This window comes from Alligator mississippiensis, chromosome 2 (genome assembly GCF_030867095.1).
Source record: "Alligator mississippiensis isolate rAllMis1 chromosome 2, rAllMis1, whole genome shotgun sequence".
Classification (NCBI taxonomy): Eukaryota; Metazoa; Chordata; order Crocodylia; family Alligatoridae; genus Alligator; species Alligator mississippiensis.
In genome coordinates this window covers 185,478,173-185,505,184 of record NC_081825.1, presented here as the reverse complement: position 1 = coordinate 185,505,184, position 27,012 = coordinate 185,478,173, and the positions used below count along the sequence as shown (strand labels likewise).

Below are 27,012 nucleotides of genomic sequence, written 5' to 3'. Positions count from 1 at the left end.
CTGCCGCTACTGCCCACCTCGCACTACCACTCCACAACTACCTGCTGCTACTGCCCTCACTCCCTCCACGGGATGCAGACGGAGAAGCTTGCATGCACCGGCTGTCGCTGCCATCCACTACCCCAGACCGCCGCTCCACATGTAACCACTGCTCCGGGGACTGGCTGCCGCTACTCCAATGTAGTGTATTTTAAGAAGTGCCGAATTTGAGAATTCCAGAATTCTGAAAGCTGGATTTATGAGGTTATACTGTACATGTAAGCAGGACACAAAATGGCAACACATTAAGGGAATGTTATTTACTGGTAAGTTTTATACCCTTCCATTCTACAGAATGTAATTCAGTGTGTGCTATGGAGCCATCTATTAGAAGAGGTAAGTTCAGGGAAGTTTCCATTAAGTGAAAGCTTGCCTTCCTAAAAGACATCTGCAACTCAAAATGAGGCTTGAAAGCAACCTCACACCTCATAGTAATGGGTATTTAAAACCATAATCCTTTCCTGCTACGAACTTGGAAAAACACAAATGCATTGCCTTAGTTTTACTAAATTTCAAGAAAAGACAAAAAATAGAGGAAGTCCAAATCTTCCTTCTAGCCACAGGTCACAGCTTGCTATCTGAAAGAACTAGAGTGTTGATAAGACCCCTCATTGTGAAGCTTCCAGCTGAGGGTAAAGCCATAGTAATTCAGTGATCCCTTTCTATGGCTCTTTGGGAAAGTCCAATAAACCAGGAAGTTGCAATCATCCTGGAGAGCAAGACAGGACAGCAGCATCCTGGGGGCTCCAAATCAATGATGTTTCAGATGTATAAGACAGGATAGACCCAAAGGAATGCTTGCTGACCAGGAAACATGCATTGAACCTCAGGCAATATCCACTGGCTCATCAGGATTAAAAGCCAGCAGCAGCTGAGCCAATAATAGTGACTGCTGCTCTACATTCCCCAGCTGAAACCTCATAATATCAAATTAAATTGTCAGCATTAAGAAGGGATGCTGATCAACTACCAAATTAGTAGCTATAGCTCATGACCTGAAGAGCAGCACTTAAATTACAGGGACTATGTAAGGATTCCTATTTGTTTCTTTTTTATAATAGTCCCTTACTAGATGGGAATGAAAAGGAAATGGAAGATAACAGGAAAGCCAAAGTGTAGCCAAGAGGATAAAAGACTGAGATGGAGAGAAGAAAAATCGGGAAGTAGATATTTATCTGACTCTTGCATCAAATGCAAGGCAACAGCTCCCGACTGGCTCCATGCTTTCCAGAAGGCAGTACTGCAACATTGTCCTCTTACTCCAGAGGAAGTATAAAGGACATGAAAATGCATACTACATTTTAATCCAAGACCCCTTCCATTAAAAGAATATTGTCATCTGCTCCTGAATAAAAGCAAAAGACAGAAGAGGGAAATAAAGACATGACCAAGGAAATTAATCACTTGTTTTTACATATGCATAAGCCTTACTTTGCCTAAAAGGACACCTTCCAGTTTCACTCCTGTTCTATTACAAAAAGCAATGAATGACTGATTACAGCACTCAGCCACAAGTGGTCAGGACACAAGCCTACTGAAAACGCGCACAAACTTTTGGTGTTCTATGCATTACTTCAAGAGCATCGTCTCCATCAGGAAAAATTTAGGATAAAATTCTTCAACTTCAGGATTGTGACAATGCTATCATACTGAACTGACATGCACTTCAGTGGTGGTGGAGTACTTCAAGCTCTCTCCTCCCCCACAAAAGGAGAAAGACTTTAGTGTTCAAAAGTGTTGTGGGAATGGCTAAAATGAACATTGTCCCAGATAGACAAGTACTATCTTTCACTCCCGTACGAAAGTATGGGGTCATACTAGAAAAGTAAAGTCTTTATTCTTACCTCAAATACGGTCTTGGCTGCATAACCCTGCACATCATCCCTGTTGATCACAATTTGAATGACTCTGTACCACACCTCTTCACTCACGTAGTCTCCAGCAATGCGAATGAGATTCAAGATAGTATCCACATACCAGGTATAATCCACTGCATACTTCTCTGCTAGAATTGCGACCTTTAGCACCTGATCAAATAAAATCTGTTACTTTGGCTACTGTTGTTTTTAAATCTAAGAATAAGGCACGCATGCCAAAAATTCAGTGCCATTTTTTAAATTATAGACTGGATTTTCAGGTGTTCAAGAACATTTTTACTAATATCAGGCTTCTTAGTTGAAAAACTGTCCTTAACTTGAAGGCGAAAGTTAACAGAAAAAAGAAAAGAAACAAACCACCATGCAGGTTTCAAACTCAGGTATTATCTGAAAGTGCATTTGGTTATACATTCACTAATATAGAGGCACAGCTTGATACCTCATCCCTCTTCAGAGGCGTATATCCATTATCAGCATTTTCTTTGAGATGATGAAGCTAAAAATTTAAGACTACATTGTCCTTGGATTTGCAAAATTAATTTTGTCTAGGTTGCTGATAACAGATTAGTGCAGTACAATGGGGAATACCTTTGACATTAAGCCAAATTGTTACGGGTACACGATTAAAACACTCGGTGAAAAAAGACTTCCAAGAGTTGTCAGGGCTCCAGTTATTGTTTACTGGGAAAAAATCCTTAAAAGGGTTAAGAAGCCAGGAGTAGCTGAAAGATCAAAATAAAAATATTGTATAAAAAGAGAGAGTCCTAAAAGACAAATTCAGTGTTGCTATTGACTGGTATGTCCTAACCCTGGATATAGCCTGGGTGCACCTTTGGAGATGCTCCAGGGGCACTTCCATACCTTTGCGGCGCCCTTGTGCCTACAGCATTGGCTATAAATGTAATTCAGATGCAATTTTTCATGTTTATGCCTGCATAGATGGTGTTCACCGATATAAGAGAGCAGTAAGACTGAATGCAGGTTGACATTACTTACATGGTACACATAGTCTCTCTGTATTAGTAAAATAAGTTCAAGAAACCATGCAAGACACCCCTTGAACACTCAGCTTGAGATATTAAACTGTCCACTTAAGACAAGATTTGCACAGCTCATTTTCCTTTAATGCCACATAAAAGGCATTGGTTCCTTAAGACAAGTACTGAGTTGGAACAGTAGTAGTTCCATATTCTGAGCATGTAATGTTTGCAGGCAGTATCCTAGAAACAAGGTAGGACTTTACTTAAGTTGCATCTTACCTAACAGAATTGACCTACAACTTTAGTCCATAAAAAAAGAAAAAGGATCCCATGATGAGTTTCCTTCATGCATTTATCTACTGTTAATACATTGTACAAACATATTTAATATTGCAAGTGGCTCATGGATTCACTTATCCTTCATAACAGAGCCACTAAATTATTAGGCCACCTATCAGGTATTTCAGTTTTGCTACCTTGGAAATATATCTTTGCTAGAGGTTATACAAACAGCAACCCTACGAGATTGGGGGAGGAAGTACAGTTGACTCACAATTTCTTCTCTAATGGAATAATCAGCAGTCTCCAAGTAATTCAGCATTTCGGCCACAATCTGCTGGGCATTGCTTCGGTCACACATGGCATAGAGAAGGTCTACTGCTCTCTGTCGTACGCTCACATCTCTTTCAGTCTGAGAGAGAAACCGAAGCCAGGATGGTTAACCATAGCAGGAGTGCTTAAGAGAACTCATGATAGGCACAAGAATGCAAACTGATTTCAGCTCATTTATGCAGAATGGAAGCAACGCAGCTTCCATGTTTAAATTAAGGATTTGTTTTAACCCCCAAAACAAACAAAACAATCCTACTGGTAGCACTTGCACAGTAAGTTCATTTTGCCTCCAGGAACCTAACAGTGTATTGGATGCATAGTAATAAGCCGCTTCTTTCATTCCCATTGCCAGTCTTTTGAAGAAGAGATCAGTTGAAACCTGTGGTGTTTGTTAGACCAGATTTGACCAAAAACAATACACCTGAAATAATTGAAAGGAGTTTCTCTGCTCTTTTTCATAAGAAAACCACACAGTGACTGAAGGATGGAAAGCATAGCATACAATAAAAACAGAACTAGAGAAATTCACTCGGCATATTCAGTAGAGAGTTTATTTACCCCACCTGCACTAGAGCCCTGAGAAGCTCCAGCTTTTACTTCCAAAGGACACTGCTGCACTGATCAGATGGAGCTCAAAGTCACTGATCAGAGGTGCAGCACCCTTTGAAGTAAAAGCTAAACCAGCTGATCCTTATCTTGTGGCAGGTTGTAGGCCACCCAGATTCTATCCATGTTTCATTAGTAAGGTATTAGGGAGAGTACTGGTATTTAAACCTTGGGGGTAGTGGTCCCCATTACTTTGGCTTAATACAAGGTGTTTTGGACTCCGAATCTTAAGAGGCACCAGTAAACTTGTTCTGATAAATACCTCAGATGAATTCATTGTCTGGAGGCTTGCTCGAGACAAGTTCACTACCTACATAAGTGTAATTAACTTCATGAAGAGCACATGTCAATGCACAGCACGAAAACACTTGCCAGCCCCACTGAGAACCTGGAGCAAGGATGGAATGGAGGTATTGCTGCACACTGGAAAAAAAAAATTCCACTGGCAAGCTAATGTGCTCACAAACCCACTACAATTCAATAGGTCTTCCCATATTTGTTTATTACTTAAATGAAATATTGCAGTTCCTAGTCTTGATGGAAGGTACTAATATTACATGCTGAAATCTATATTGGGGTTTACATTTGGTCTGTCAATAAAACAAGAGGTGTTCATTCTTCTTTGCTAGACAGCATGTGCACCGTGGACTTACTACTTCTATTACCACATTATAACCAGTCATATTACTGATTAGCCCCCCAACAAGTTCTTCTGCATACGTTCTCCCACCATATGCATTTACTTTGTAAAGGCTTGAATCCTACTAAATGTGTCAAACAGACATTTTGGGACCTCTAAGCCAATGGTAATGGTATAACTCAAACTAATCTACTTAACCAATTGTTATTACAAATGACTCCAGTCTTCAATTCATCTCTCAGGTCAACAGCAATGACAATCAACCTGACTAGTTATTCCAAGCAGATCCAGCTGAAACTGAAGCCAAACAAGGTATCTTACATTCTTGATACTTACTTTCAGTGCATTGATAACTGTTTCTATGTGAGTTTTCACAGCCTCATGGGAAAATTCAGAGCTGGCAAGTGTGCACATGCTTTCCAGTGCTAGGTAACGCAGATTAGTTTCCCGGTGCTGTAAGAATTGACCTAGCTGGTTACAGGCACGGACTAGCAAGTTTGGCTCACTGCACAGAAAAGAACAAAAAAGAGCAAAGCAAAGTTTGAAAACACTAGATAATTCAGAATACTGTACACACTACTTGTAGGATAGCTACATCAGAAGTGGCTTCATTATAAAAGAGAAAATGAGATGGCTTGTGTCCTTCGGAACCCTGATGGTTTAACCCCTCTCTCATTGCTGGAGAGTTAAGGTCAGATACTGGAAGTGTGTCAGCCTTCCACAGCCTGAAAGACAGGTTAAATTTAGGAAAGGCCCAGATCTATAGGTGCAAGTTATAGCAGGGGCTGTTTCTCAACACCTGAGGAATCAAACACTCCAAATCCAGATGACACCATCTATTAAATATTATTCCAGTCTGGTCATATCTGGCTATCCCTAATGAGGCAACCAGTTTCCTGCACTATATGGGTACATACTGGGTCCCCTCATTTATTCCTCCCCTCACCCATGTAGGTGATGCAAAGCAAGTTTTCCTCCACCTTAGGTTTACTTTTTAGGCATAAACTAGGTATTCTGTTCTCTCTTTTAATCTAGCTGTTCTTTTAAAAAACAGATTTCCACCTATAGAATCACCATACTTTAAAGAGGTACTTCAGCTGTCCCACCCCTAATTCCATTCTATATGTCATGCTTGGTTCCGTCTTGCCTGTATTGCCCATTTTATTAAAAAAGGGTTGCTTTCACCACCAAGTAAGTGCAAAGAAAAAGACAAGTCAAATAATGTTCTAACAGTAATTATGGTATAGGAAGCAGTAACTTGGTGAGTATTTAACATTTTGAAAATATAAGTGCTTAGCAATGCACCTTTAAGGTTAGTATTGAGAACTTGCAGCAAAAAAGGAGCCTAATGTTCAGAACCCTACTCTGCATCAGTTTTAGTAGAACACCAGCTTCCAAAATACTTCAGTCATAAATTAAAAAGGATCAACTTCTTCACATTTCCTTGAAAGGTCATTTCCACAGTGAACCAAAAGATCATAAGATCATTGTTCTAAAGGCCAGAGATTTGTCTGTCTGAAGGAAGAAAGCTGAGGTTTAACAGCAATTTTTCTTCTCTTATCTCAAAAGCCCATTACAGATAGCCAGAAGAGCCACAAAAATTCACTGTTGATAGTATAGAACTGCAGTATGACTACATGCTCAAAACATAGAGCAGTGGATCTAGAGTTATTAAACAAGGGTGCTGCCACCAAAAGTAGTGCATCTCTAAAATATGAATTTTATTTGAAGACTATTCTGATTGAACAAGGAATAGCCCCAAGATACAATATAGCCCCTATTCTACAAAAACTTCATTGTCCCCATAAATTTTAAAAACTGATTTTAAAATTTAAAATTTTGAATTTTAAAAGCTGCCAAGTACAATGGTATAGCAAGCAGTCCAGAATGGATCACTGTTCATGGAGTTTATCCTAGAAATTTATCTAAACTAAACTAATACCTGGAAAACAAGCCTATTACTACACAAATGCAGCTATTGGATCAGAATTTTTTGCCGTGTTGTGACAGCAGATAGAAAACTACACTTTTCACAGCCCCTATCATGCAAAAAACTCAACTTGTAACAAGTCATAGGAGGTATTTCAACAAATGATTACAGCTGTACACCAAATGCAACTGAATAGTAAAACTAAAAAGCAAGTAATTGACAGTTTTTACAAAGCAGGCATGCAATGGAGTTGACTGTACATATGTCACAAGTATTAGAGAAAATAAATACATTAATAAGCAAAAAGTTAATGTTAATTAAGGAATATGTTTAGTGTAACTAGATTTTACATTGCTACAGTAAAATGTGTAAGAACACAGTAATAGAGCAGCTGTAAGCTTTCAGAAAGATCTTAACAGAAAAACAACCTTAAATGTTATGGTCTAAAAAAATTAAACACTAAAATCCTTAACTTCACTAGCTAAAATCCTTGCATCAAGAGTAGCAGAATTAGAACTCGCCTGTCATGATGTATAATTAGGCTTATTGCCTCAAACAGCACAGCATTCTTTGCATTTGAGTGCTGCACTTTCTTCGACTTTGGGGGTTCTTGAGCTTTGTTTAAAATAGTTTCCAAGCATTCTGTAAGACGACCTCGAACAGCAGGGTCTTCTGGAGGAAAGAAAAACCGTTGGACAACTTTGTTTTGCTTATCTGAAGACATGGATATGTATCACACCAATTTTTCCAATTCAAAGAATAAAATACTGTTTGACAATTTTACCCAGTGTGGCAAGAGAGAAGATTCTAATTTTCTGAAGTCTGGGATTAAGTTCACACAACTACCCAGGTGGTCTTTGGACATACAGTAAAGTTATGCAGTGCAGGCAACTACGAGACTACATTACCTGGAGGTGGATAGCACTGTAACAGCCTCAGCAGTTTGACAGACAACCAAGGAGCAGGGACAAAATAATAGGTATAATCCTGAAGATCAGTTGATGCAGAAGTCACAATCTGCAAAAGCAAGTAGTTCATATCTATGAAAACATGTTCAGTAGGCATTTTAGTAATTACTAAAGAGTAGGTACCTCAACTCAAATTTAAGGTGTGACAAAACTTTTATCCATCATTCTAAACTAGAGTTGATGCGACCCTGCAAGGACCATTTGGTTTCTGGAAAAAAGACTAACTCAACAGCCGTGGAGTAAAGACCAAAATATTGGGCTTCAGTTTTCTTGTCAGGCTGAATTATACAACCCATCTGAAGTGGTATTTACAGTATGTGGCAAAAGCTGGGGTTCTTACCCTATGGAGTAGGGAATTTTAGAATTGTACTGCTTTGAACCATCTGTTAGTTTGGAACGCAGTTTTAGAAACAGGTCTTAAGAGTTCCCTCTAATGAAATTGTTCTGCGTACCTATATAGCAACAGGGTTCCCCCCCCATAGTTTGAGGAAATTTAGCACTAAAAAAAGATATTAGTCATTAGTCTCCCCTAAGACAGGATTTTTATTTTAGAAACATTGATACAGCTGTTGGGGGGGGGGGGGAATAAATAAATTACAGGCTTCTGTCTAGCACAACGGTTCCCAAGCCAGGGTGCACAGGCACCCTGGGGTGCCACAAGATCTTTTGAAGTGTTCTGTAAGGCATAAAGAAATAAGCACAGGCTCAGGTTCTTTCCTTCCTGGTCAACACCCTACCCCACTGCAAGGATGCAAGCATTGTAATAAGCTAGTTTGTGAAATGGGGTGCTGCTTAAATTTACAAGTTCCATTTAGTTCATGGTCCTAAAAAGAACTGGTCTACAAAATTAGGAAGACAGCTTCAATCATTTATCAGCACTGCTGTTTAACGCTACTTACTTACTCTGCTTAACCTAGATACTGCCAAAGAGACTGAAGTTTTAAACTCTTCTGGGTTCTTCTGTGCCAACGTGGTAATCAGACTGGTAGCTGCAGTAACCACACCCTACAAGAAACAAAAAAATAAGTTTTTGATCCAGGAGAGATCATTAGGAGTCCTAAAAATAAATAAATAATAAAAAAAACCCAACAACAACAACCTAAACAAACTTACTTCAAATGAAACAATTACAGAGGCACTTAAGTTTACCCCCCCATTCACTGTTACTGACAATAGATCTCTAAACTGCAACCCTCACGGTGTTTGGACAAAATACGTCTTTCACATGCATTTTTATTAAAATCATTAAGGAATATATTTTACCAAAAACCAGAGGGGAAAAGACATGCACAAAAGTACCAATCACTAAGGTGCATCTAAAATGGCCAAGTCTAGATACATCTGCATTTATAAAACTGGCACAGACAGTAACTAAGAAGGGAGACCACAGGATAGCTTGTTCCCCCCATGAAGACACTGCAGCCAATCTATGCTACATTCAAAAGCTATGTATGTAGATTATGAATTGGTTTATCAACGTTTTATTTAACACAAGACTGATTTCTACTCCAGTGCCTGGGATGGAAGTTGAGGGAGCTTGGGTGAAGAAAGATATACGTATTGCTTAGTTTACCAAGTGCTGGTCATTGAGAAGATGCACCACCCTAGATGTCCAGTCTCCCATGGGAACAAGGTCAGGAGAAGTTCGGTATAAACGGAGCAAGCATAAGGCAGCGCTCTGCTTCACACTATCCATGGTGTCTCTGCAAAATACCACCACCACATTTCAGCCCACGTTAGAAGTTATGGTACTACATAACAGACCATAACAGTTATGGTACTACATAAGGCTGCACTTTACATAAACTAAAAATAGTGTTACCAAAAACCAAACAAGAATAGGAAGTGGAGAGGATTATTTAAAATGCAAGCTTTCTATGCTCTGATATTAGTTTAATATTTTTTGTTTAAATGGTTTTAAAATCTGTCACAAAGCAGACTGGATGAGTTGGTTAGCTTTAGTATCTGGTAAAACAACTTCATCTGCATCCTCAAATAAAAGATGCTTTGGCACTTCTATGCCTTACTTCAAGAAAAGGAGTGAGAACCTACATTATCACTAGAAGCATAGGACAAGACACAAGTGTACCAAATAAGTGTCAGTTCTAACCTTTCCTAAAAGGGAATATAGGTCATGTACCTAGATTAAAAAGGGACAAGTGTGTGATGCTGGATCCTCAAGTGAAGCCTTTTATATAAAGATGAAAACTAATTAACACTTTGGGCACTCAAGAAGGGTATTGAGTACACTGCAGTTCGGCACAGATACTGTACCTAGCTTTACATCTAGCTAACTTAGGCATCTTCAGTTGTCTAACACCAGCAACACAGAGCTCAGTGAAGATTGGGTTCTGTGCTGCTGCTGCAGCAAAACTACTATAAATAAATCAAGTTAACCAATTATACACATTCCCCAGCTAGCTTTACACTGTTGTAACTGCTGTGACCAGGGGTCCGGGTTTTCCATTGGTCATAGAAAAATGCTTTAAAATAGAGTCCAGCCCTGAAGAATTAGGAAATATTACATTTAGTGGACCGCAGAGTCTTGTTTTTAATTACATAAAAACTATAAGTTGTATAGTCATCACATGTTATTCCCCCTTCCCCCTCCCAAATCTTGCATGCATATGTACACAAATCCTTGCTCACCCCACGCCCTGAATGAGGCAAAAAGGCAGAGTTAAATGTTGGATGGCACGTATTCCTGGTATTTCCTAACTTGAGGGCTTGACATTTAAAAGACTGAAAATATTGCATAAGAACTAAATTGCAACCATGTTAGAAGAGGAGGAGTGAGTAATGGCATACCAATGTGTGTGAATCTTTTTGTACTGTAACCAATTTAATGTGTATAGAAGCTAGACTTAAACTAGTTACATAGCCCAAACCTTAAAATTCACATGGACATAAGTAGAGTCCTGGGATCTTAATTTCTACACATTTCGTGGTAAGGAATTCTAAATCAGATAAACCCAAGTTTGGCAGTTTCATCAGGGCATTTTGGGGCCAAACAGAGGAAAGTCTTTTAGATATTACTAGGTCAGATTTGTAAATACAGTAGCATGACATTCCTATGTACATGTAGATAGTACAGGTAGATTCTGGAGGACACCAAGAAGTACTCTGCAAGGTAATACCATCTTCCTAATGAGAACAAACAGAAGTTTATGATGGGTTTTGTTTAAATAAGGAAAAACTAGTTTAAACATGGCATTTTCAGATCTATTAACTACCAATTTTGTATGCTTTGCATAAATGGAAAAACGGGGGGGGGGGGGGGGGCAGAGCTAGCGTTTACACCGAAAATAGAAATTCACACACATTTGAACACTTCACCGTTTTGTTCACTGCCATGCATATCTGAAAAGAAAAAGTTTGGTCAGTGCCCAAGACTGTCAAAAGATCAACTGAAAACGTCAGCTAAGTATGGGCAAACGAGAAGTTACACGTCTGCATTTACTTTCGGGGACTTAACCTAGCAACCTGATTTTCAACCTGTGTTAAGTATCTCCAGTTATTGGAAAAATGTATGCATGTACAGGTAACCCTTGCTTAGTGCTCTTAACTGGTTCCTGAAAAACCAAGCATTAAGCGGGTCATTAAACTCAAGATGGTGACCGCAAGCGTTAATGAAACTTGATGAGCGCTAAGTGAAATCAGATATCAATTTAAAGTGAGTGTTACAGCAATAGCGCTAAGCGAAACAGCATTAAGTGGGGCTTGCTTGTATATACACATACACACCCCTCAGCCACCTGCCAAGACAGATTTAGATGATTAGTGAGGCCAAGTTAAACAAATAGTTAATACTTTATATGGCTCTTTCAAATTCAGTACCTACCCAGCAACAAGTATTTTTGGAATTTCTCCAGCAAATGCTTCTGCCATCTCCCGACTACCCACATTGGCAATGCAATGCAAAGCTAGTCCCATAAAGATGGGGTTGCGGCTGGCCAGATCATTCTTGATTGCATTGTTTATCAAGCGAATGAGTTCACTGTTAGAGTTCACTAGAACAGAGATGAAGAGATATCCCTGTGGATCAGAAAAGGGACAAAAGGGGGAAAAAAACCCAAACAAGTTAAGTTTGATACTCTTGACCTAGGTAGCTAAGCACATGAAAGCAAGATAGGTTAGACTAGGCAGTATGAAACATCTGAGACTCTTTCCCCTCTTCAGGAAGAATTTACTCACAATCTGTTTCTCCGTGTATCTGTTTGAGCTCAGCAGGTTCACAGCTTCCATGTGACCAAAGTCAATATCATGGCCCAGGAGGAAAATGAAAAGGAGCTTGCAGACATACTTTTTCTTACTGTAGCCATCCAGGGCCTTGTCACCTAGTGAGCAGAAACCATAGTTGAGAAATCAATGCCAAAATGAACAACCCAACAGCTGTTTTTATATGGGAAAGTGCCTGAGTAAACAACATTCTTTGTATATTGTATACACTAGGTAATCTCTGCAAGCATGCATGCATGCTTAAAATGCACTTTTTAGTATTCGTTCTGACAAATCTAAAGAAAAAGCTTACATTATAAGAATTAAGCACGGGTACCTATTAAAGGGTTAGTGAATTGGTTTTTGGGGGGGGGGGGGGGGTTTAAACCAGGTTTAGTACAAGTGCTTCCATGACTGCCATAAAGTAATGACAATTGTTTCAGTATTTCTAATCCAGCCACTGGAACTTTTCAATAAAGAACTAACAATTAAAATAGGAAACCCAATGGTCAAAAGACTATTCTACCCATACAACAGAAGTACTACAGAGCAATTAAAGCAGGGGTGTCAGACTCATCCAACCCGATAAACCAGATGAGGGTCTCTGGGCCAGATCCGGATGTGCCAAAGCTAGTGGGCATGGCTGATTTGGCAGGACACTGAATGCACGGCACCCCATACGTCCAACCCCTGCACCACAAGCAGCCTTACTACAGGACTTGGATTATAGCCAGCTCAGGGGTTGGACCCAGAACTACAACCACTACCTGCAGCTCAAGGGGCCAGCACAGGGTGCCCCACTTGTCTGTCCCCAAGCATTGGCTCTGGGGCTGGTCAGGATCAGGCCATAGGCTATCCACAGATGCCAGAGTCAGTACACAGGGCTATTTGGCAGGGTACCAAGTTCAGCATGCACCCTGGGCTGGCCCTTTGTGCTGCAAACACTGCCCACAGCTCCAGGTCCAGCCCACATGTGGCAGACAGCATAAGCCCTGGAGTGGGGTTAGCCCACAGTGCATGTGGGCTGGACCAAGTGGCGCTGCTTGTGGCACAGTGGGCTGGCATGGGGTACACACTGTATGCAGCACCCAACCAGACAGGCCAGTGCACTGGCTCCAGCACAGGCCAATCCAGACTGGCCCCAGAGCCAGTGCACAGAGTTGGTCCAGCATGCACATCCCACGCGAGTAAACAACTGTGGCACTGTGTCCAGCCCACAAACTGGCACAGCATGCAGCACATGGTCATAAGCTGGATCCAGCCCACAGGCTGCATGTTTGACACCCTTGATTTAGTGCACTTAAAACGGCTTTTAGAAGCTGGCACCTCCAACTGACAAAAAATGAAAACAAGATACTCGTGATGCTAGTGACATTCCACTATGCAAAACCACCAAACACTCCTCCCCCCCACCCCAACCTGCAAACCGAAGACAGGCCTATGTTCCTGACATGCAGGTGTGTAATCAGAGCCCGAATAAAAATCCAAATACTTGCTTACATCCTACTGAAATATTTTTATTTTGGATGAAGATTATGAATAGTCACCAGACTGACTTCCAGTTCATCTACATACATATTTGTTTCGTTTCACAGCACCTGCTTCAGTGTAAAAATGGAGGTCATTTGCCAATCCTAGTCATTTCAATATTAGGAAGGCACAATCTAAGTCAATTGAAAACACAAGTCTACCAATTCGTTTGAAAAAAGCAGAGAATAGCCTAGTCATAACACATTAATGCCCCTTACACTGTAATTTAGCCTCAGCTTACTTGTTTGCAGATCAAAATACCCTGCATTTTTAATTCAGAGCATCTAGCCTCTGATAGCAGCCCTGAAACTGAGTGGGTGCTGCTAACTGCAGAGCCATGATGGCTAAAGACAATTTGCTGTCTGATGTCTATACTATATACTTGATCTGAGCTTTTAAGAAGCCATACCCCAGCCCTACCTCAAGCAATTTTCCAACTGCCAAGCGAGCCCAATTTGCAGTTTTGACTGTTTCTACAGGCAACAAGTACCTATTTTGCTTCATTACCACAGCCTATACATTAAAAGAATTGGTAACCCAAAGCAATATTAGATTATAACAACTCATTAGATGTTTTATACATCCCCAATTCAAAGTCTCCAAGGCTATTGATTATTCCGCAAATCATGTTTGCGCAGGACCTCAAAAAGGTATCCCAGGGTGTCGTAGCACCTGGTTGAGAATCACTGTAGTAGCCACCTTGACAGCTGCATAAAGCAAGAGAACTTGAAAACTCAAAGTTTCACAGTTAGTAGGGTTGGAAGGAACCTGAGCAGATTATCAAGTCTGACCCCCTGCCATGGCAGGAAAGAATAATGGGGTCAAACGACCCCGGAACAGGCCTAAGGCAAGCTGATCATGATTTCATTAAGTGGTTCCTCTTATAGAGGTTTAGAAACTAGATGGCCAAATAAATCCAAGTCATGAGATCCAAACACTACATATTCATGCAAGAAGAGTTCAAAACCTAGACGTGCAAAATAACCCATGTACGTTCAGCCACTGGAACAGGAAAGCAGCCATCTTATCACTTGAAAGATTTAAAATGCAATTTCCAAATATATTCTAGTTGCATACAGTTACTAAAAGACTATAAAAAAATTGACACCTCGAGCCTTAAAAAAAAAAAAAAAAAAAATTAATAAAAAGAGGCCGACATGAAAACCAGCTGAAAGTCTTACAATACAGCTTAGTAGGCAGATATTGTTCATGAGGTCCCTTAGAGCACTGAGAAGTGACACTGAACTGGTAAGTACAGGGATGAAACTAGCAATTGCATGTGAGAAACAAGACTTCATGGTCGTGAATTATAGTCTGAAAACCGAAGTCAGCTTTCTACGAAGTGGGCCAAATTAACACAGCTCAGTCCTAAATAAGGCTGGAGGTGACAGTCATTAGATATTGTGCCACTAGAGGGCACATTCTCATACAAAATAAACTAAACTAAAACACAAACCCTTTTTTGTGTTTGGCAGGCCACATGAAAACAAACAAGCCTCTTCACAGACTGGATTTGAACCACAAACTGTAGACTGCTGACCCCTGGTCTAAAGCGGTCTATGGTTAATGCAGTGGCACTTTGTACCTTACTATGAAGGCTGGTCTCCACTTCTAAATAGCTAGTTAAAGCCCAAAACACTGCACAGTTGCTAAAACACTTGGCTTCATGTGAGGTTTAAAAGGCACATTTTTAAAAAAAGGTTAAAGTGTTACGGGGTTTCCCATTCCGTTTCAGGTTTTTTTGGTGGTTTTTTTTTTGTTTGTTTGTTTTTTTTTTGTTTTTTTTTTACTAAAAGAGGGTGTGCTCAAAGAGAGATTTGTCTTTTCCTTATAATAGAAATTTTGAAAGTTTAAAATCATTAGTGTTTTTTATCCCCATTTTATTTTGTACTATATGCAGCAAGCAGTACAACCTGAACAACACAGACAAATTTGTTGCATGGCAAGCAAGTTTGTTCAGAGGAGTTACTGGTAGAGAGAAACAAACACCATGGAGTTTTGGTCACTATTTCTTCCTTCCCCTTCCAGACCTTAAGGAATCGGATGATCAGACAGAGCTGATTTCCTAAGAGTTCAGTCAGCATAAACACCATTTCAGAGGAATCAGCTATTCAAAAGGCTGTGCATGCTTGTCAGCTATTTTAGGCTTCAGAATAAAACATCTATATATCCGTCAAATCAATGACTACTTCTTTATGATGGGCACTGTCAGCCAAGGTAGTATTACATGACTGAAGTCTTAAAATGTAAGTGTTTCAGAGATGTGGGATTTCCAGAAAATTTCCATGCCCTAAATAGAGCATGATCTGATTTAGCATGTTTGACTTTTATTTAGTAAACAAAACTAAAAAAAAAAAAGAGTATCCCCATGTAAATTATGTCCCAATAGCCACAAGTATTTGAACTGAAATATTTGATTAGGAGAAAAATTAGATACAGCACACTTAATGTGGTTTAAATGTTACCTTCAAACATTTAAAATTCAAAAGTTTTATTTGGAAAGAAATTATTTTATTGGGAAGCTTGTAAAAAACGTAAAGTCAATACACAATACCATGTACTTCCTTTTCATTGTTTGTTTACATTTAAGAAAAAAAAATGAAGGCACTGAAAACTGTTGACACTAATTTTAGCACACCCAGAGAACTGTGCATGATATGCTATGCTTTGGTTTTGATTTGGCCTGCACAGTCAATTAGATGAATTGACAACTTGATTTTTGGTTTGGACTGTGCAAGTGTATTTACCTTCCTGTTTACAAATCAATAAAAATGCATGTATTCTCTCGCACACTTCCTAGGGATAATGTTTTTCAGGTGATTAATTACAATTTTGAAACTGCCAAGCTTGCCTAATATTGTACTGGCATCCATTCATTGTTACTAATGAATTTTATGAAACAAACATTTTAGAAATGGAAGATTGCCCAGAAAGATTTTCTGCCCTGCATCTCTGGAAGCGTTGCACTATTCCCAAAAGCCCGATTCCCTGCATATGCTTAGACCTCACTGGTCATTTTTGGCCTGTTGATTAACTACTATATGCTAAACAAATTTTAAAAAGCTTTGATGCCTAAATTTAGGTTAATAAAATCTGTTTGGAAATTAAGAAGTGGACCCAATTTTCTGAAGTACCAAGAATATTCACTGATAGCCAGGCCATTTATTTTGGTGTCCAGATGCTTAAAACTTCAGGGCCTTAAGCTACAAAGATTCAGAAGCCATTTGTACAAGTGATCAGCTGCATCAGAGCTGCTGCTTGTAGTCACTGCAGCTTATTTTCAGAATGCTTGGCATACAAGACACAAACTCATACTACCTCAGCAACCGCAGCCAAAAGAGACTGGATGGATGCCTTTGCCAAATGAGGGGGGGGACGGGAAGAAGCGCGTGAGGGAAGGTGAGAGGAGAACAGAAAGGTGGGAACGCAGGGGAAAAGAATATGCCTCAAAAAATGAGAGAATTTCCCCATTATTCTTAAATAACTATGTGAATGAGCAAGGGAACAGCACTGAGTTCATGGGAAGATGCTAGTACCGCAGAACAGTATGTTCACATAATATACACAGAATCATAGAAAATAAGGGATGGAAGGGACCTCAGGAGGTCATTTAGTCCACCCCCTGCTCAAAGCAGGACCAGCCCCAACTAGATCATCCCAGCCAAGGCTTTGGTCTACCCAGGTCTTGAAAGCCTCCAAAGATGGAGCTTCTACCACCTCTCTGGGTAACCCGTTCCAGTGTTTTTACAGTCCTCCTTGTGAGAAAAGCATTCTTCCTAATTTCCAACCTAAACTTCCCTTGCTGCAACTTGAGACCATTGCTCCTTGTTCTCTCATCAGCCACCACTGAGAACAGTCCAGCTTCATGATCTTTTAAACCCCTCTTCAGGTAGCTGAAAGCTGCTATGAAATCCCCCTCTCCCCCCCCATTCTCTTCTTCTCCAGACTAAATAAGCCCAGTTCCCTCAGTCTTTCCTCATAAGTCATGTCCCGCAGCCCCCTCACCATTTTTAATCACCCTTCACTGGACTCTCCAAAATTTGTCCACATCCTTTCTGTAGTGGGGGCCCAAAAAATGGACACAGCACTCCAGATGTGGCCTCACCAGTGCTGAAGAGGGGAATGATCACTTCCCTTGTCTACTGGCAACACACCTACCAGTGCAGCCCAGTATATCTTTAGCCTTCTTTGCAACAAGGGCACACTGTTGACTCCAATTCAGCTTATTGTCCACTGTCAACCCCGGGTCCTTTTCTGCAGAGCTGCTGCCCAGCTAGTCAGCCCCCAGCCTGTACTGGTGCATGGGACTGTTCCATCCTAAGTGGAGGACGTTACAATTGTCCTTGTTGAACTTCACAAGATGTCTTTTGGCCCGATCCTCCAATCTGTCTAGGTCACTTCACTCTGGCACTTGGCAGCAAAGGGAGAACTGGGGGCAAAAAAGGAACTACTTAGTCAGGGACAAAGTAAAGCCTAAGGACAAGTGGTCTCTCCCCTTACTAACATCTTTAAATCCATCAGCAGCTTGTTTCACAACATATTACTTAAGAATTGCTGCAGCAGCTATGACCAAAAGGGTCCATCTGGTCCAGTATCTGACCTGACAGCATGAAGTAACATGCTACTGGAGGAAAAAAAGTATTAGTAAAAAGGGAAATGGTCAAGTGATCCAACCCATATCATTGTCTCCATGTCACCAACAGTAAAGTTACATCCCTAGTTGTTTTAATAGCTCCTGTCAGACCCATCTTCTTCTCAATGACCAATTCATTAAGTCTCCCAAAGACAACTTGGGAATAAAGAACATTGATCATGGAGCCCGATCGCAAAAGAAGATTAATTATAAATTAGTAAAAACGTCAATAGGGAAGAACAGAAGCTTGCTACTCCAATCATGCCATCAGAACAGTATAAGCAAGCCATCCATGATTAGTACATCTAATCTGTTTAACCTCTATCACATGCCCAAATGTTAGAAAGGAGATAAATTAAACCCTCCCCCTCAAAAACAGGAGAAACTGTTCTTAAACCAAATGCCAGCAGATCCATGATGCTGATCACCAATGTACCAAAAAAACAAACAAAAACAACAACCACCACCACACCCCAGGAACATGTGAAGGTACTAGTGAAGATCAATCAGGACTCGTGGCAGAGGTGATCTCTTTTATTAGACCAACTAGATTTTTTTTTTTTTTTTTTTTTTTTTTTTTTTTTTTTTGCAAAAATCTAATTGCAAGCTTTCAGGCACAAACACCGTTCATCAGGAATTGGAGAAAAGATTGGAAAGACATTCTCCTGGGTAGAAAGGAAAGTTCATATTTCATAGGAGAGTTGAAGGTGCAGTAAAAATCTCCTGTTTGGAACAGCTCATTTTTTGCAGATTAGGCTCAGAGAAAAGTTGGAATAGTCTGTTTGCCTCAAAGTTGCTTGGTGGCCAGCAGGATGTAGTCATATTTCCCTTCTGGTTATGATGTTTCATATGACTACATCCTGCTGGCCACCAAACATGGCCAGCCCTTATATTGGAGGGTACTACCTAATTTCCCTTCTCTTCACAGATTATGGTTTTCGTGGTTCTGAATTGCATAACAGAAACGGTTTCTTCCCCATGCTCATCAACAAGGACTAATTAATCCATGGTGTCATCCAAAACCAGAGAATCTGAACAGGCTATTCATTTTGGCAGTTTAGTGTATAAAAAAAAAAAAACAAAACAACCAACCAACCAACCAAAAAAAAAAAAAAAAATTATCTTGGAATCTCATGGTTCTAGATATTTCAAGAGCTCTTCTAGATATTGATAAAATTATTGGTATTCAGTCAGGTATCCAGGTTGTAACCGTATTGGTCTAGAGGCTATATTAATCAATTAACAGGAGGCCAATTTAACACAGCTGTCTGAAAGCAGGCTGCAACTTGTGACACAGATACAAGTCTTGCTTGCAAGCTTGATCCAGTTCATGAGCTCTAGCCTGTCAACCCCTGCTCCAATACAGATCTGCAAATCCATTGGAAAAAAGGGTGAGTCAGCAAGTATGTTTCTTAGTGTCACCAAGGGCAGGAGGTTTTCAAAAAGTTAGTCTCAAGTTACTGTAATAGTCAATGTCTTACAGAGTATTTTGAAATGAGGTCTTCAGGTGGAGTTGCTCAAAGAGCAACCAAACGCACTGCAGCTTGCCCTTTTGGATGGGTCCAAATATCCATGGAACCGTCACTGCAGAAGAGGCAGTGGAATGTCTTGTCCTGCTGCTAGAAGCCATCTCTAAACTTTGAGATTAGTCCAAGTATATGCCTCTTGCGATGGGCAGTCATATCTTGCAAACACATGCACAGACCCTAACCAGTGTTTCCTGGTGTGTGGAAGACATGCACATCTGTCCACTGACCTTTCAAGAGGTTATTATGCCAACAACAGGAGAAAGCTTTAAAAAAAAAAAAAAAAAAAGAGATGTCCCAAAAGGCAAACTGCAGATGCACTGCATCATTCTTGGTTAAAGCAAGGCTGAAGGAGAACTGGAAGCCTGCCAGGCTGACAAGGCAAGACTTGAAAAATTCCCCATTGTCTGTAGCTTGGTCACAAAAAGCAGCAGCTACAGATTATGCTTTTACCTTGTAAATTTAGTTTTAACTACATAACCTTTGAGCTCTTAAAGAGACATGAACTGCGTATGGTTCGACTAAAGATGTGGGTAGGTAAAGCTAGAGTGTTATGCAGACAGTCAGGCATGCTTATAAAAGAAAAAGAGAGGGGACATTTTCAACTTGGGCAACTGCCAGCAGATCCACAATGCAGACCACTACATAGAATAATTCCATAATACAAGTTGCACTAAGTCCTTGTCTGTCGATTCACTGCAGCAGTGGTTTTCAACCAGGATTCTGTAGCACCCTGGGGTGTCACAAGATCCCATTCAATATTAGCACTGCAGGGTGCAAACAATTTCTACCCAATTCACAAGATTAACTATTTCTATTTGAAACGTCTGGGTTTGTCAAAAACATTCTGACCTGCTGTGCTCTTTGAATTCTTCAGAGTAGAACTACTCTTATTATTTTTCTGTAATCAAGCACAAACAAAAGCTAAGAGCTGATATTTTCCAAGTGGTGCCTTGAGCCCAACAAGGCTGACAGCCACTGAACTAGTCAGAAAGCTACACATTTTCCCTCGACAACAAGTTCATTTTGGTGCCCACAGGAAACAGAAGGGAACAGGAAAAGAAATATTTTTCTTCTGATTAAGTTGCATAAAACTGTTCTCCTGTACAAGATAGTTAAACTCATGTTTGAAATTTTCCACGTTAACAAAATTAAATTCAGCAGAAACAGGAAGCATCAAGAGAACTTGTCAGCAGTTTCTAAAAGCACAATGGAGGAGGTCAGAGTACTTCCTTTCCCTGAAAATTTGCCATTCCTCTAACCTAAGAAAGGGAACTACTATCAGCTGGTCAGGCAAGTGGTACTGTTGCAAAGAGATGGATTTCCAAACTTCACATCCTCCCTCCCACTATTTCCATGGGTGCAGACGCATGACATTTACTATGCAATAACTTCACACAGTAAATGTAGAGTAGAACACATGGCACACAGTCCTACTACATAAGAGGTTAAATTCAGGGAAAGTTATCCACTCAAGAGTGTTGTAGCTTACTATGTGGAAATAGAGGTTACGGTTCCTAAATCCTTGCTAATTATGAGGGTTCACAAACCAGCAAAGCAAAAGAACTGCTCAATACAATGGGAATGCAGTCTCGAGTTCAAGCAATACACCAAGTCACAGGAAAAAAAATACCGTATTTTCCTGCAAACGCATACCTTTCCATCTCAAACTGCCCTTTCCCCCCACTCCCCCCCCCAATTGGGTTAATGTTTTAAGCAGGAAAGATGTTATCTTTGCTGGAAAAGCAGCATTCCTCTAGACACTGTACATGCGATATAACTGCCAAGACTACCTGGCCAGAGGAAGCTGAAGGGCAGAATCCTGCATTAGCCATAGCTATTGGCTGAGCATTGTAGCTTGCAGCTTCAGGCAGCAGCGAGCTGCTGGATGCACATTGGCAAGGCTCATGGCATGGATACAACATTAGTTACTGGAGCATACATAAACTCTACTAACAAACAATCTCGCTACTACCCTCACAAGAGAATCTTGGGCCTGACTATGCAGAGTTCAGTCCTCCAGGAAACACAGGATGTCCAGGAAGTGTTGCATCCAAGGGGAAGCGCCTGCCAAACCAGTCAGTTCTTGTTGGCCTCACTCAGATTGCCATCCTAGGAGACAGTCCCCCAGGAAGCCTTACTCTGACAGTCTGCAATTACTGTATACTGTTCTGCTGCTTGCTACAAAAGCATTACTGAAAAACAGTTTTGTGTTTTTTGTATTGGACAAAAAACCACACAAAAACAAAAAAAAACCCGCTACAGACAACAACACTACACCTCCTCTGCCATCACACAAAAACAGCAGTCATTGTTCTGTCACGATTTACCTGCATGTATATTATCAGTAGTCATCTAGTCTATTTTGGAGGTCCAAGCCAGTCCTACTTTTCTATGGATTAGCAACATGTGCAATTTAAAAAGTTTTCAAGCGTTGTTTTCTGTAGATACACACGTAGGAAACGCCCACACCGGACTGTTATAATTCCACCCCCACCCCAGCACTAAATGCCTCAAAAAAAATCTCCTATTTTCAGGCTGTGCGCATCAATCAAGCTTCCCATCTTCCACTTAAAAAATTTTTTTAAATAATTTTGTCATGCAAGATAAAGCAATTCATTCCACAGTGAAAATAATCCTTTCAGGCAGAAACATTTTAAGCACACATGGCAAACTAAATAGAGGGAGGCTTTCAATAATAAAAATACAAGTCACAAGATATTTCACAAATTGTAGGTAGAATGCACAGTAGTACTTAGTTGCATTTACTTCATTATAGCCATCTGTTCTCAGGCCCTTGATTTCAGGCTAAATTTGTTCATGCTTAGTCACTACTTCAGCACACAATGCTCTGAGGACTTTTGCTCAGACTATGATGACGCTAAGAAAAAAAGGTTTATGTTTTCAGAACATTTTGACTGGCTTTCAACATCCTAGATTTGAAAAAGGAATACACTGGGAGGAAAAGGGGGAAGTATCAGTTAGAGAGAGTGTAAGGCAGACATCTTCCATGCTTTAGGGTTGTTGGTTGTAGCCGTGCTGGTTTAAGGACATAGGCAGGCAAGGTTCTTTGGGTAAATGTGATCTCTTTTATTAGACCAACTCAATAGTTGGAAAAAAATGCTCTTTGCAAGCTGTCGGGTATAAGAGGAAGGGTGTTCTTACCTAAAAACTTGTAAAGAACAAATTTCTCTAACTATTTGGGGAGATTTGATCTCTTTTATTAGATCAAATAAAGAAACTCTCCATTTTGGAGTGGAAAAAACGGTCTAGAGGTTCCAATATTGTCACTTCTAACAGGGCTGATAAACAGAACCCACAGTTATGGGATATCATATGCAGAGAGAAAAAAGCATGGTTTCATAGTTAAACAGTGTCACATAGGAGAACACCTCTAGCAGACTTCCTTGTCAGGAGTCACTTAGACTAAACAGTTGCATTGGGCGTAAACTGTGGGTGCCAGGAGCAGATGTGATGCAACTAAATGCACCAAGAACCCAATTCAGAGTGTTCTGTACTACCGCATCGGAAGCAAGTGTTGCACTGTAGACACTCAGCACTAGGGCTGTGCAAAATTTCGGCAGCTGTTTCAGCGTCCAAAACACAAAATCCAAAATCAGAACAGAAAGCTCCAAAACATTTTTTGGAAATGTTTTGGAGAATTTCGGTGTTTCGGAGCTGGGCTTGCAGGGAAATAAAAACTAAGAAGAGGGAGGGAAAAGGGGGAGGACTGCTCCAATATCGACATCTAGCTCCTGGTTAGATTCCCCAGCTCTCTGATCACTTCCTGCAGCTCTTCGGGGGGGGGGGGGGGGGGAGCGGCAGCACAGGGCCCCCGATCTGCACGCAGGGTTCAGCAGGGTGCAGCTGCAGGCTGGGGCCAGCAGCAGCCGCTTGACAGCCTGTGCCGAGCACTGGGAAGACTGCAGTACTGCCACTGGCCCCAGCCTGCAGCAGCTGCCTGCTGAAACCCAATGCACATATCCGGGGGCTTGCACCCCCCAGGAAGAGCTGGGGAATTGAATCAGGAGCTGGGGAATCCCTGTTGCTCAACCTGGCTCCACAGGGAACAGAGACCCCACGCTGGCGTCTCCCGCTTGCCTCGTGAAGCCCCATGTTGCTGGGGCAACGCAAAGCAGGTAGTGGCAGCAAGGAGACCCTCAGCACAGATCTCTGCTCCCTGTGGAGCAGTCACACAGCAGGGATCAGCACATTTGCTCTGCGCTGCTTCCCTGCCCCGTGAACACCATGACAGGGATCAGAAATCCATGCAGGGGTCTCCTCCCCTGCACAGAGGGCAGCAGCCTTCCCCCTCCCCCAGATGAGCCACCCATGGCCTCGTCCTGCTCCCCGCTGGAACCCTGCAGCCCCCAGCACCACCCAGCTGGGTAGGGCTGTGCAAAGCTTTCCTTGCGGCCTGTTCAAAACAGATATTTGGCCAAAACGAAATGCTGTCCTCCGAAACTGAATTGAATCACAGCTGTTTTGCACAACACTACTCAGTACCTCCAGAAGATCTCAGTTCTTGTTCTTCCAGAAGGGAGCAGGGCAACTTCTAGTCACAACAGCTCCACATTTTTATACTGTAGCTTTTAGCAGGCTTGTGTTAGTTACTGTTTCTACCTCTCCTCCAGTCTAATACAACTATTTTCTTCACCTAATGACAGTGACCCGGAGGCTCTTGCAGTGGAGATAAGTCAGTGTTTGAGGCAAGCCTATCTGAATTTTAAAGGTCCATTGTGAAGGACTGACCTTCAAAAAAAAGGTATTTACTTGTGTTAGTCTTAAGTCAGAAGGTAGGACAGATACGCATCTGAAGAAGTGAATGAACTTGAGTTCACAAAAGCTTGTGCTCTAGATCTTTAATCTATAAAAAAAGGTGCATATCTACACTGCTTTCTGACTTTTCAAAAGGGTCAAGAACCTGGAAAGGGAAGTCCTGGGCAACTAGAAATGTCAGGTAAATCTAGGAAAAAGTTAGCTAGCTGACAGTTAAGTGAAGCCTATTCCAAGACTCAAATTAGGAGCTTTTCATCCAACTAGTAGGTGTCATTTGGGACAGCTGGAAATCTTCCATATTTGGAAAGACTCTTAAAGGAGAACAAAGGCATAGTGGGGTAGGAAATGGGGATACAGACCAAACCTTGGCTAGTCGATGAAATTTAAAAAAAAAAAAAAAGCAAATGGTTGCCAAGGATGGAGCACAAATTAAGAAAAGTTATGTTGTGTTGGAATATGTTCACCCAAATTTGGGCTAAGGAATAGCAAAAAAAGTCACTGGTAATGGGGACAGGACAGCAGCTGCTGCTTGACACTGGCACCTGAGTGGCATTTAAACTTTAACTAGTCACAGTAGTTCAGTTAGTTATTTTCAGATTCCAAAGCAACATTCACTAAACTAGTACTCCCCCTTAGTTAAAGGGAACAAAAGACTATTTTTAGAATTAGGATCCAGGACACTAGCCAAAAAAAGAAAAGAATCCATGAAGAGTCATTATGGCATAAGAATATAGATCAGGGCAAGCTGAACTCAGTTTTAATAAAGTTTAGTTTAGTACAAGCAAAAGTCAATTTTTAGAAAGTTATTTTGGTATTCCCCCACCCCACAAGAGCTGAACAGAAAGAAGACCAATGGAAGCAGCAACAGCATAGCGCGCACACACACACCCTCCCCCCCCCCCCCCCCCCCCCAATACTATGTTAACAAGAGGGGAAAAGAGCCACCTGCAAAGAACATTTTCGCACTTGGCTCTATACCACCACCACCCATAAACTAATAAGCAGCCATGAAGAACTAAAGGGCTAAAAAATAGCGTTAAGTCACTCAAAACTCAACTTCTGCCAATACATTCACTTACTTTAAAAGTCAATACTGGTATGCTGGTGCTACTGCTAGAATATTTCTGCTGTACTCAGGGCTCAGAATAGATGATCTTTAACATGCCAAGACTGCTTAGCCTACTCTAAAGCACCACCATTACCAACAACATTGAATATGATTTAGAAGACTGGATTCACTCTTACCATAATAAATGCTCTTTGGCACAAATCTGGGAAAAGACTAGACATACTAGCACAGGGATGGCCAAAATATGGCCCGTGGGCCGTATCCAGCCCACAGAGGGACTTTGCCTGCCCACAGTGGGTTTCATGGTCCCACCTGAACCAGGCACCATCCAGCCTGTGGCATGTCCAACACCACCAGGCACCCTGAGACTGTACTCCATTTGTGGGCAGTTCAGGCAGCGGCAGCAGCTTCCACCACCAGACCCATCCCCATGGAGACTGGTGGGGACCTGCATGCAGTAGTGGCTCTGGACCAACCCGCCCACAATAAGCAGAGGCAGCAGCCAGACAGAAGCTGCTACTGGACACAGCAGGAAAAGCAGCCACCTCCCCCTCACTGCTGCCAAGCCCTTCTTGTCATAGCTGCCCAGAGCCCACTTCTGGGCTGCCCTGTGGCTCCTCTCTCTACCACCATCACCACTGCAACCAGAGCCAACTCCAGGCCGTCCAGTGGAGCAGTGGGGAGGAGCTGTAGGGTAGCCCAGGTGCAGGCTCTGGGCAGCTGCAGCAAGGGGAAGGTGGCCACTTTTCACCTGCACCCAGCAGCTTTTGCCCAGCTGCTGCCGCTGCTCATTATGGGCAGGCTGGTCTGCAGCAAGCACAGGACGGGCCAGGCTTGGGGTTGTGCATGTGGATCCCAGCTGGTCTGAAGCCAGTCCACTGTGGCTGGGGCAAGTCCAAAGTGTGCACGGGGTAAGCAAATGCCAGGCTCAGCTTGATGACAACAACAGCGTGCAGGCTCCAGGCTGTTGCAGATGGGGGAAGATGCTGACCAGCCCATGACATCCCAAAAACTGTCTATGTGGCATGCAGGCCCCAATAATTGCCCACCCCTGTACTAGCATCAGCATTAAAAGTCTTAGGTAGTTCACAGTGTATATCCTTACAACAGTGAGTCACTCAAACTCCTCTTCTATTACAATACATTAGTGAAACCTTCCTTCATTTCATCAAGTGCTGCAGTAAGGTTACAAGGTAGAGCTGCTCTAGTGAAAAGGCGCAGAGAGATACAGAAGCTGCTCAAAGATGTTAAAGCTCAGTTAAATCCATAAGCTATGTTTAAAACAACTCCAGTGGTCAACACAATTCATATTATTTTCCGCATTTATTATCTGTTATCGTTTACAGCAATTACTGCTGTCTGTTCTAAAAGCCACCTGCAGCACTTCCCTGGATACTGGTAATTAATAGACTTTCTTTGCACAAACAAAGGGTCTGCTTGTTTTTCAATATATTGTGTGAACAAGAGGATTAACATCTAGAGACTCTGCCTGAGAGTAAACAACTCTGCTGACTGGCAATTTAAAAAAAAAAAAAAGAGCGACTATAGTAGTTCTGGACTCTGACTTATAGTACAGAATTACAGACAATGCAATCACATGTTTGG

At 41.4% G+C, this 27,012-nt stretch overlaps 1 protein-coding gene across 11 annotated transcripts in view; it reads right to left on the bottom strand.

Annotated features, from left to right (window-relative positions):
* AP2A2 (adaptor related protein complex 2 subunit alpha 2) overlaps window positions 1-27,012 on the bottom strand; it is a 90,446-nt gene that overhangs the window by 23,533 nt on the left and 39,901 nt on the right. For 6 of the 11 annotated variants that reach the window (XM_019494133.2, XM_014604205.3, XM_019494134.2 and 3 more), the window contains exons 3-11: window positions 11,847-11,989; window positions 11,494-11,687; window positions 9,226-9,355; window positions 8,556-8,657; window positions 7,593-7,701; window positions 7,206-7,356; window positions 5,091-5,259; window positions 3,450-3,587; window positions 1,884-2,066 (exon numbers count right to left, since the gene is read on the bottom strand). In XM_019494133.2, the coding sequence (XP_019349678.1) occupies window positions 1,884-2,066; window positions 3,450-3,587; window positions 5,091-5,259; window positions 7,206-7,356; window positions 7,593-7,701; window positions 8,556-8,657; window positions 9,226-9,355; window positions 11,494-11,687; window positions 11,847-11,989 (1,319 nt within the window). The remainder of the gene's footprint in view (window positions 1-1,883; window positions 2,067-3,449; window positions 3,588-5,090; window positions 5,260-7,205; window positions 7,357-7,592; window positions 7,702-8,555; window positions 8,658-9,225; window positions 9,356-11,493; window positions 11,688-11,846; window positions 11,990-27,012) is intronic. The other 5 variants (XM_019494136.2, XM_059722570.1, XM_059722572.1 and 2 more) reach the window with 1 other exon arrangement.